At 35.8% G+C, this 12,638-nt stretch overlaps 1 protein-coding gene across 1 annotated transcript in view; it reads right to left on the bottom strand.

Annotated features, from left to right (window-relative positions):
* The window catches only part of Etnk1 (ethanolamine kinase 1), a 64,077-nt gene that overhangs the window by 33,054 nt on the left and 18,385 nt on the right, over positions 1 to 12,638 (bottom strand). The window contains exon 2 of the mRNA XM_003470334.5: positions 7,026 to 7,285. Coding sequence (XP_003470382.2) covers positions 7,026 to 7,285 — 260 coding nt within the window. The remainder of the gene's footprint in view (positions 1 to 7,025; positions 7,286 to 12,638) is intronic.

Here is a 12,638-nt window from a genome sequence, read left to right as displayed (position 1 = left end):
TTTAAAGGTCTCAGAACTACTGGCCTTTTCATAAGCAAAAAAATTGAGAAATGTGCCTCAATCATTTGGGGCTGCTTCAACAAAAAACATACACTGGGAAGCTTAAAAATAAATTAGAAATTTCTCATAGTTCTGAAGGTAAAGAAATCCAACAAGGCATGAGTAGATCTCATGCTGGTTTTAAGGACAGGCGTTCCCCACAGATGGCACTCTAATGTTGCATCTTTCCAAGGGCAAACAAGTACACACAGACCTCTTTCATGAGAACTTGAAGGACATTTACAAGGGCTTCTTCTCTGTCATGACCACCCTTCCACCACCACCACCAAAAGGCCCTGTCCTTCCAAACTATTATACTGGAAGTTAAGTTTCAGAAAAAGAATTTTAAGAGGGCCCATTCAGACCATGGCAAAAAGGAAGACAATGTATTTAAAATAAATCTCCTTATAAAAATAACAAATAGAGGGGCTCCGGATGTTACTTAGTAGCAGAGACCTAGTCTAGCATGCACAAGCCCTAAATTCAATCTCCAGCACTATACACACATACACACACACACACACACACACACTATTTCAATCAGTCCTACCATTCTCATGGTTAAAAACTAAAGTTTGCTAAAAAATCTAAAAAGTTACATCCTAACCTAAGTCCCATACTCATCTACAAATTCTCATAAACTGCACTAAAAGAAAACACGCAATTGAAAGTTAGGCATTTTGACACATGCCTTTAGTCCCAGCATTCATAGAGCCTGAGGTAGGAAGACTCTGAGATCAAGGTCAACCTGAACACACAGTGGGAAGGAAGGAAGCGCAAGGGGGGGGGATATTGCCTGCAAATAAATTCACCAAGTTACAGAATACCAAAACATGTGAAACCCTTTATACTAACAATGAACCACTGAAAAAAGGAAGTTCCATATAAAACAGTATCCAAAAGAATGAAGTACTCAGGAATGAACTGAATACATTATTTTAAAAACTAAAGCACATAAATAAATGGAAAGACATCCAACATTCACAGACTGCAAAACTCAGTATTGTTATTAAGATGTCAATACAATCCCAAATGATTTACAGACTCACAACCTCTACCAAAATCCCAAAGATGATCTTTGTAAAAACATAAATGTATCCTAAAATTCATACAAAATCTCAAAGGTTCCTACATAGTAAAAAACACCTTGAAAAAGAAAAGCAGAGCTTCAAGGTTTACAGTTGCTATTCTCAAAGGTATAGTAGGGGTGCCAATACCATTCAATGAGGAAAGGATAGCAAATGGTTCTGGGAAAACTCAGTAGGTGGCATATATGTGGGGGGGGGACCAAACCTTTTTCATATCACACTAAAAAGTTAGTCAAAATGGATCAAAGAGTTAAATGTAAGAGCTAAAAATATAAAAACTCTCAGAGAACATAGGAAGAAAGTTTCATGATTCTGGCCACTGGGCAATGTTGTGGATATAGCAACAAAGCACAAACAGAAGTAAAAGGAAAAGAACTACATACACTATTTCAAAATTTAAAACTATCTATCAAAAGACACACTCATCTTAGTAAGAAAGCAATGCACAGAATGAGAGAAAATATTTGCAAATCATATCAAGTCCATGCTTTCAGCAGCTCAACAATACAATTTTTTGTACTTTGTGATACTGTGAAAGTGATCCACATTCAGTACAAACCATAGTTTGTTTGTCTTTTCCCAGGACAGCAACATGCAGGATGATACTCTCAAATATGCTGGGCTATAATCACCTTCCCACTTGGCCACCCAATCATAAACAAAAACAACTATATTCTACAGTGTAGTTTTGCTGAACTATTATGTTCAGTGAGGCAAGTGAATAAAATGCATTTCCCACTAACAATATTTTAAGATTAATAGTGGGAACAAAATGCAAGTCCCTTAAAAAATTAAAAATAGTCAAGGATATAGCTCAATGGCACAATGCCTGCCTGGCAAGCATGAGGTCCTGAGTTTGACTGCCGGTACCAAAAAAAAAAAAAAAAAAAAAAAAAAAAAAAAAATTAAAAATAAAGCTACCATGGGACCCAGAAAAAAAAAAAAATTAATGGTGGGTTTATCAAAAAATAACAGCCTAGGAGCATCTATATGTGACAAGAGGTTAATATTCAGATTTAATAATGAAGTCCTACAACTTGATAAAGAGACAACCTAATTTGAACTGCATAAAATAGCCTTTTTTCCAAAGAAGATAAAATGTAAGGCCAATAAACATATAAATTTATGTTCAACATCACTAATCATTAAGGAAATGCAAATCCAAGACAATGTAATATCTCCTTCCATTAATTAGGGTGACTACTATACAATCTAAAAACAGAAAAAAATTAAAGACAGAAAACAATTCTTAGCAAGAATGTGAAGAAAATAAAACCCTTCTGCAACATTAGGAGACACATAAAACAGTATACCTATCACGAAAAACATCAAGGTAGTGCCTGTAAAACTTAAAAATCGAAGCAAGGTGTGATAGCACACTCCTGAAATCCCAGCACTGAGGAAGGAGGATTGTCGCAAGTTTGAGACCAGCCTGGGCTACAAAGTAAGCCCAAGGCCAGCCTGAACTGCACAGTGAGCCCCTACCTCAAAAAGACAAAATAAAAATACAAATAAAATTATCATTTTAATTCAAGATATTTACTTAAAAAGAATTAAAACAAGGCATCAAGGAGATATTTGCACACCCATATTCAAAGTCTTATTAAAAAGGAAGTAAATTCTGGGTTAGAAGTGTAGTTCAGTGATACAGTGAATCTTCTGCACGCACAAGGTCCTGGGTTTGAGCCTTAGCACCAAAAAAAAGATATTCTAACACATGTTACCACATGTATAAACCTTAAGGACATCATGCTAAGTGAAATAAGACAGTCACAAAATACAAATACTGTATAATTCCACTTACATGAGGTACCTACGTAGTAAAATTCATAGAGACAGAAATAGATGGCGGTTGTCAGGGTCTAGAGGAAAGGGGGAATAGGCAGTATTATTTAATGGATATAGAGTTTAAGTTTTGCTAGATGAAAAGATCCCTGGAAATCAGCTATGAAACAATGTGAATAGATGCTACTGAGCTGTAACTTTTAAAAATGGCTAAAATAGCAAATACTATGTCGTTCTTAAAACAATCTGATTATAGTACTTTATTTTCTATCAGGAAATCTTATAAACAGAAAAACTATAATTTTTGATTTCTTATTTAAGATTATTTTAAATTATTTTATTTACTAACACAAAGCATTAAGAAAAAAATCCAACAACGTATAAAAAACAATTATACACCATGACCAAGAAGAACTATCCCAGTTATGCAAGACTGGTTTAACATTTGAAATTCAATTATTGTAACAAAAAAAAAAAAAAATCACACGAGCTTATTAACAGGTACAGAAAAAGCCTTTAATAAAATCAAACAGCAATTAATCAAACAAATAAAAAGCTTCAATACTCTAGGAATGGAAGAGGAATTTCCTCACTTTGATCCACAACATCTACAAAAAAATCCTCCTTAGGGGCTGGGGATTTAGCTCAGTGGCCTAAGTACCTGCTTGGCAAGCACAAGGTTGTGAGTTCAATCCCTGGTACCCACCCCCCAAAAAAAATCCTTCTTAATGAGACAATGATTAAGAATATCTACCTCCTACTTAATGAAAAGAAACATGAGGCTTTCCTACTAAGATAATGAGTAACAGGTAAGGATAACTCCTCCTTCACAAATCTCTCTACAATGTACTAGAAGTCCTAGCTAATGCATTAAACAAAAAAGAAGAGGTATAAAAAATTCAAGAATACATGTGTAGCCAGGGATATAGCTCAGTGGCGCAGCACCTGCCCAGCAAGCACAAGGTCCTGAGTTCAATTCCCAGTACCAAAAAAACCAGTGTGTGTGTATGTTTCTCATATATATATATATATATATATATATATATATATATATATATATTTCACACACACACACATATATATAAGGCAGTTAAGACTACTAGATAAATATTAGCCTTAAGCAATTTTGTTCTTATATCTTTTGGACATTGCCTTTTTTCTACCCAGTATCTCCAGGCAAGATCATTATTATTAACAACATCAAAACCAAATGCAGCTTCACACACACCTAGAATCCCAAGTACTTAGAAGCTAAGGCAGGAAGATCACAAGTTCAAGGTTGTGAATGAATGAATGAATGAATGAATGAATGAATGAATACCACAAGTCAGATATAGTGGCACAACTCTCTATTTAGCCTTAGGGATATAGCTCAGTGGCAAAGTGCTTGCCTAGCATGCACAAAGACCCACATTCAATCTCCATCACCACCCTCCCCCCCAAAAAAGTAATGCATATAAAATTATCTTCTTATGTCTACAGAAAGTTTCTCATATTGGAAATAGCATAAGGCCTGCCAATTCCCAACATATTCTTTCACCCCTGGAGTGAGGGCACTTATTTCTTATGATAAAGCTCCCTTTTGAGAACATGTACAGAAGGACAGATGAAGAAATGCACGCAAGGAGGAGAGAGTAAGGCTGGACATCCTGCTCAGAAACAATGCCCAGGGATCCCTGTGCTAGAGGTGAGAACTTCAGAACTGACCTACTTGGCCTACCTTCAGTCATAACACTGATCGATGGGCAGCAGCATGGCAGCCTCCATGGCCCAAATCCTGTATTTTTTTTATGATGGCCTAGGACTGCTCACTTAGGGTCCACTGACAGGAGGAGTGACAGTACAGGACAGTACACGACAGTCACATAACTGTCTAAGCACTTCTGACCAGCTGGTGTCATTTTGCTTTATCACTCCGAATCTGTACACAGTATTGGCAGAGCTACTTCATGACGACATTGCTCAGGTGGAGTCCCCGACAAAACTTAGTCTTTTCTTGTGGCTGCTGAATCCTACTGCTGCTATGTGGATGCTGGCCCAGACTTTCTGTAACATACAGGTAACCTCACTGGGAGTCCCGGGAGCCTACTTGTGTGATAGTCAAAGAAGGACTAACATTATGTATGTCCTTACAAAAACTTCAGGGAAGACTCAACGTGCAGTACCACGGAAAACTGAAGTAATGTTCAATGGCCTTCCCTCATAGCTTTCGGCTTCACATCTAAGCCATGGCTGAACAATGTGCCTGTATCTTGCGTATACAAGAAGAAAGCACTAAAACCCAGTATCTTCAGATACTGCTGCCTTTGCTGCCATCACTGAGCATGAAAGTGCAAACGGGCACTGAAACTCCTGGGCCTGGGTACATTTTGCAGATCCTGAGCAAGTAGGTGTTTATTTTTCAGCGGAAGGACAGGTAATATTCTAAATATGTTTCTCTCTGCCTGTATTTGCAAGGAAATTCATGTGGCCCTTCTCTAGCAACCTTGAAAAGTATGTTATTTTTGTATCTGAATCTAACCCTTGCTTCTCCTATGATTCAATCTATGAAATCTTTTTTTTTTTTTTTTTTTTTTTGTCTTTTTCCTTTTTATCGGTACCGGGGATCGAACTCACGACTGCCTGCTTGCAAAGCAGGCACTTATGCCGCTGAGCTAAATCCCCCAATACATAAAGCCCCCAATCTTTTCATTCTTAATCCCAATACATAAATATTTCTCAACTACAGCAAAGACTAATGATGAATAAATGAATGAATGAATGAATACCACAAGTCAGATATAGTGGCACACATCTATGTAGTCTCAATTACTTAGGGCTGAGGCAGGAGGCTCTTGAGTTCACTGCCAGCCTGGGCAACACAGCAAGTAAACATAAATGTATTCATTGGGACCCTGCAATGCAACACATCTAACGTGTACACTCATGTAAAAGAAGATAATATATCTGATAACTCTTAAGAGTTTGATAAATCTCTATTCCAAAATGTATGAATATGTTCATGTTTACCAAGAAGCTATAATATTGGTCCATTTAATTTTTATCACTTTTAATTCACCAACTCTTAAATTACAATTCAGGGACCCCTAGACCCTTGAGGTTAAGGAAGTGTATAAGGTAAAACTGTTCTTTCATGAAACATTAGTCAACATTCTCTTATTCTCTCAAGGTGTACAGTGTAGTTCGAGGGGCTGCGTATTATGTGACATCATTGTACTGATGGTAACAGGATATCCACTTGATATTCTCATGTTCTCAACATTCTGTTTTAACTTCTGATATGGTAAATATTGACAGGCATAATACTAAATACTAAAACAAGCGTTCCTAGGCATTCAGGAACTCTTCAAAGCTACAAAGAGGCTTTGAAAACAAAATAAACAACAAACTTGCTATTTTCAAATCAAGTCCATTTTCTAGAGGTTTCAAAGCAGAAAGCAAATTTTAGAGGTTGATAATTTCAGAAGTATCATGAGGATATATGACATTATCATTTATAGAAAATATAGAAAACAGAATTCTAAAATGAAAAATATTTTGATAACAAAAATAGAATTGAGAATCTTATTGTAAGAACTCTGAAAATATGAGCAATTAAATAATAAGCAGTTGACCAAAAAAAGTATACCACTTTGATAAAACATTACTTTAAAACCTAACAGGAAGTCAGGCAGGGTGGCACATGCCTTTATCCCAGCCCCCTGAGAAGCCAAAGTAGGAAGGTTGTAAATTTAAATCCATTGTGGACAACTCAGTAACTCAGCGTAATCCCATCTCAGAACAAAAAATTAAAGAGGACAGGGCATGAAGTTCAGTGCAAAGAACCTGGGTTCCGTCCCCAATACCAACTCCTTTCCCTCACCCCAAAATTTATAGAAACCCTTGACCTTACATAGCAGTAAATTAGAATCTCTTGCAGCCTTTTCTTTTGCAAAGAGTCAACTATGAAAACAGTAGATTTTTGTTTTGTTTCTTTTTTTAGGAAACAAAAGCTCTAAATAAAGTTTCTAAGTGAACCAAATGGTTGCTGGGAAAAGAATAATTTTAAACAATGTTTCCTTCACGCACTTAATATAATTTTTCATAACAAAATATTCAAAAAGGGGAAAATACCTGAAAATAGCTGGGTTGCAGACATGCTGTGGATCCAGCGCTTCTCCCTGTATGAACTCATAGCACAGCCCATTATTGAAGGTACAGTAGAGTTGCGGTGCACAGCCATGAGCCTGCAGCACTCTAAAACTCTTCACTTCTTCATCTCGATCGATTAACAACTCAGTCTTATTGCCATAAATTCTCACCAGGACTACATCTTCCATGGTGTTACCCACATAACAGCCAATAAGTTTATTTGTGATGCCATCTGTGAAGAGCTGCCAGAAAAAGAAGAAAATGAGGGGAAAAAAGCAATTATATATTGTTAAAGAATGGAAAAAGAGATAACATGAAGATAATAAGCAAAATACTAACTCAAGGAAAACATCAGTGGTTCAGGGCGCAGCTTAGTAGGAAAACATATGCTTAGCATGTATTTAGACCCTGTGTTCAATTCCCAGAGCCCGGAGTGGGGTAATAAATGAACTTTTTAACACAAAAGAATCTTTGGAAGGCTGGAGATGCAGCTCAATAGCAGAATGCTGGTTTAGCATACACAAAATCCTGGGTTGAATTCTTAACACCAAAAAAGAACCTTTAAATATAATTTTGTCCAAAGTATCTATAATTTTCATTCTAGATGTAAGGAACACTATTTTTAATACACTGCCTTTCTTATAGTATTATGTCTTCCTTGACCCAGATGTATTACTTATTTTCTCTCTAATATTTTTATATCTGCTCTATCATCAGTCCACTTTGTAATGCAATCACTGTGTATGGGTGAACCCCCCCCCCCCACACACACACACAATCTCTCTTTTATCCAGTAGACTGAAAAGTCCTTGAGGACATGACAAAGTCATCTTTCTAGCATCACACATTTTATATATATATGTTTTAAATCATTATTCAAGATTTAAGTATATATTTACATTATGGTGCATTATGCAAAATCAACTCCCAAAAAAAAATCCCACTTGAGTAATTTTGAAAGATTAAAAATGCATTAAACATGCTTTCAGTACCACTGTGACAGTTTAAACTTAGAGAAAAGAAAAAACATTGAAGATATCTAGGGTATTTTCTAAGTGGAACTTTGGGAACTTTTCAAGAGCTTTAAACCAAAGACATTAATTTTTTTAAGCTTAGCACAAAAAAGTATATTTAAAAAGCAATCAGGTGATTAGCCAATACTAGTTCTCAAAATCTGCTCAAAAGTTACAGCTTTTACTTCCCTCTATACAAATTTGACAATTACCCAGTTATAATTCAGAGCTTCTGGAGGCCCTCAAATAAAATAAAGGGGAAAAAAAGGGAAAAAGTGAAAGCGACACAGACATTTTTTCCAACATAGGCAAGAATAAGAAAAACAGGTGTGGTACCACACATCTACAATCCCAGCACTTTGGGAGCTGAGCCAGGAAGAATTCAAGTTTAGGTCTTTCCTGGGCAACTTAGTAAAATCCTGCCTCAAAATTAAAACTTAAAAAAGGGACAGAGATGTAGCTCCATGCAAGGGCCCTAGGTTCAATCCCCAGTATCTCAAAAATAAGTATGCATACTTAACCCCTGAATAAATGGGTAAGCCTTTCTTTCCCAATTCGACTGCTGTGATACTAAATAATATTTTTTTGTCTTTTTCATTTTTTTATTGGTACCAGGGATCAAATTCACGACCACACACTTGCAAGGAAGGTGCACTTATGCCGCTGAGCTAAATCCCCAGCCCCTTTGTGTTTTTTTTTTGTCTTGATATATTTTTTTTTTTATGTTGTACATCTGTTAGGTGTCATTAAAGCTGGAAATTGAACACACGTGCAGGGCTGGAGAATGCCCAGTAAAAATCACATAAAGAAGCTGCTTCAGTCCGGAGAATAGCCCCAAGACAATTTGAACAGTGGGTTGCTAGGACCACAGTGTCATATGACATTAATTTGATAAAATGTATAAACATATGCCCTACAACAGAGGGGCAGTTTCTTTTTTTTTTTTTTTTTTTTTTTTTTTTTTCTTTTGGTGCCCGAGATCGAACGATGACCTCCAGGCAGGTGTTTAAGCCACTGAGCTAAATCCTCAACCCCAAGGGACAGCTTCTTTTCTCCTATTCCGAGGGTAAGGGCTGTACCTGACCCCAGCTTTCCCTCTTCTTTATTTTCTCATCCTTTTGCAGTCCACCACCCCAAGAACCTCAGGAGAGCCATGCAGGTCGTGGCATACATCTTCAAAGAAAGTTTTTTGGTTTTTTTTTCCAGTGCGGACAAGTGAAACCAGGACCTCATGGACACTATACAAATGCTCTGCAACTGAACTACATCTGAGTCCTTTTTGTTTTATTGTGAGACAACATCTCACTAATTTTCTCAGACTGGCCTCAAACTTGAGATGCTCCTACACTTTCCTGTATACCTCTACGGTGTGTACACCAGAGTGTACACCAGGCCTGATTCAGAAGAAGATTTTAAAAAGTATTTACTAAAATTAATAATAGTTAAAGTGCTTTTCATTATATATTGTACTTAGCTGTTATCCTTAATTCATCTAATGCAATAGAACTGCATGAACTAATATAAAGAAACTTACTGTGAATGTTTTTTATATATATGCAAACATACAAATTTTTTTTTCATCTAGATTCTCAAAAACAATGACCCTTCCAAGAAGTATGTTCAAAACAATGAGATCCTTCCACAAAAATAGGCAAGTCAGGGGCTGTGGCAGGCACCTGTAGGACAAACTAGTCAGGAGACTGTTGCTGGATTACTTGACCCCAAAAGTCCAAAGCAAGCATGGGAAACAGCAAGACTCAGTCCAGTCAATCACTAAATCTGTATTGAAAAGCATGTTTTTTTTTTTAAATTACAATGTCATATGGATTCATATGTGCTATTCTGTGATTTTTTGAGATATCATATATCAAATAGTTTAATTACTGTTTAAACACTGAGAACTAATTCAACATTCTGAAATGTATATTATGAATGAATATAGGATCCTAAAATTCCCGAAATCATCATTGATGCTTCCTGTATCTTCACAGCAAATAGTAGGAACTTCAACAGCAGAACCCAAAGTTATCAACATTAATGCTTTCATCTAATAAAATTTACATTCTCTAATTCTTGCCTATAGTAAGTTTTCCTTAAATGATTCGTAGGACTGACTGTATAACTTAGTAATAGAATGCCTGTCTACTTACTATGTACAAAGCCCTGAGAGTTCAGTACTCAGCATAAAACAAAGTTGAATATGATCATATCATATTGTACACTTATGTGTACATACAAAAACACACATTTAAAGAAATACAGTGCAAAATGATCTAGAGACAGCTAAGATGATTGACTACAGAATACTAAACATTTTATCAACATTTATAAAGATGACAGTTACACTCCACTAACACTAATTCTTTCCCATTCTGCATAAAAGCCACGTATCTTACAATGAAATGACAGTCAATCTTTAAGATTAAAAAAAGAACCATATGAAGAATGCAACTTCACATTTATTAAAAAAATTTAATAAAGCTAAAATATATCCTCAAAGGCATACAAAAATACTAAGCAGTTTAAATCTTTTTGTTTCTAAATAATTCCTTTTACTTTTGATTTATGTATTTCCTCACTTTTTTTGTGAAATGAACCTGGTTTATACTTAACAAAAAAATTATGAGAAAGAGAAACACCCCAAAAGTTAGGCATTGCCCTGGCAGTCCCAGCTAGGCTTTGAAGTCTGAATATAAACAACTTCACAGAGAACACTGTCAGATGAAGCCACTCTGTGACCATAAGGAATCAAGACAAAAACAGAACTACTCTTACAATAATGCATGAATATGGAAAAAATATAAATATATTGTCTCCTACCCAGACAATGTAAGTGACCATAACTTCTTTTCCAGTTTTAGCTTTGATCTTGCTTCATTCATTTGACCAGCCTTCTACGTAAGACTAAAATACAGACCATCCACACACCACAGACTTCTCCCACTTCCTTCTGGACAAAACCCAATTCACAGAAAATCCTCACTACTTTGAATCTTTGCTAAAGTAACAGACAAACCCAATTATTATATTAAGTGCTTCCTAGCACCCACCATTCTCCATGGTACAGTTCTCAGTGGCAACAGTAAATAATAAACCCAACAGAGCCAGCTACGTTTGTTTCTATTACTCTTAGCCTGAAAATAATGATTTTTAAAGACATACTGATATTTCTTGATCTTATACGGTTCCCACCTCATACATAAAACACAAGTAATTCAATGTGCTGAACCATCCAATATATACTTGCTTTGTTTTGTTTTTCTTTTGGTTTCTATTTTGCAGGGCTAGGGATAGAACCCAGGGCCTCACACATGCTAGGTAAGCGCTCGAGCACTAAACTATATTTCCATCACCCCCAAAATACACTATTAAAATGCATTAGACATACATACTATACTAAATCCATAGCAGAAATACAAATCTCATCTTACTGCAGTGGGGACAAAACTAATACAAATCTTACAGAGCTCCTTTTAACAATATTTTCCCAAAAGAAATGCAAACATCATGCCACAGCAATATATGGGCAGCATAATTTGTAATAGCTAAATCTTCAAAACACCCAAATACCCATGAACAAAGGATTAGATAAAAAAAAAAGATGTGGTATTTTTATACAATGGCATACTACTCAACAAGGAAGGAAAACAAATTCATGGCTTTTACAGTAAATGGATGCAACTTAAGGCCACACTCATAAGTGAAATAAATCAGACTTATTGGCGTAAATATCATATTGCCTCTTTAATATAAAAAACTGAAAGAGTAAATAAGACCCAAAATGTACAATAGATATTGTGAAAGTGAAAGGAGAGGAAACTGCTCACAAGGAAAGAGAAACTGGGATGGGGGAAAGGAGAAAAGAAAGAAGGGAAAAGATTATTTATCAATCATGTGTATAATATATACATACACACAAGATAATTATACTATTGTTAGTTCACCAAAAAGAACAGTCTGTCTACAGTACCCAGTGCTGATTCCGTAGCATGATATGAAATCCAGCCAATACTATTATTCTTTGTTCAGAGTGATTTTAGTCCATTTTGTTTTATTTAATTTCAACATACATGAAGATATGGACATCTATTTTGAAGAAAATGAGAGACACTATGCTAGCCATTGTTGACTTTCCTATTGTCTGATTTTGAAGACCTCAAATGCATTCCTCATCTTGTTTAGATCAGTTCTATACTGCTTTTCGTGTGAATTTTCTGTATGTGAAAATATGGACAACTATTTGGAAGAAAACAAGGGACAATATGATAGATAGTGAAGATCTCTGATTGTCTTGCTTTGAAATTTAAGTCTCTTACATTGCTTTCTTATGTTCTGTTTTATTGTTTAATTTTATCCTCTTTAAAATTAAAAAAAAGAACAGTTTGTACTTTCACTGTTTGATCATTTTTTGTATCTGTATCTTGTAATCTGAGCAACTACTTTGACGGTAACAATATTGTCATGGTTTATGTCAGCGCCCCCCCTCCCAAGCCTCATGCAATTAATGGACTAAAATCTAACATTTGTGATTGGTTCATTGCCTAGCACTCAGACTGGTGATGTGAGCGCCTTACCCACCCAG

The sequence above is a fragment of the Cavia porcellus genome, unplaced genomic scaffold, assembly GCF_034190915.1.
Source record: "Cavia porcellus strain 051 isolate PalLab524CR breed Dunkin Hartley unplaced genomic scaffold, mCavPor4.1 scaffold_27, whole genome shotgun sequence".
Taxonomy (NCBI): Eukaryota; Metazoa; Chordata; class Mammalia; order Rodentia; family Caviidae; genus Cavia; species Cavia porcellus.
Note: the sequence above shows the minus strand (reverse complement) of the source record. Positions and strands in the feature narration are given on the sequence as shown.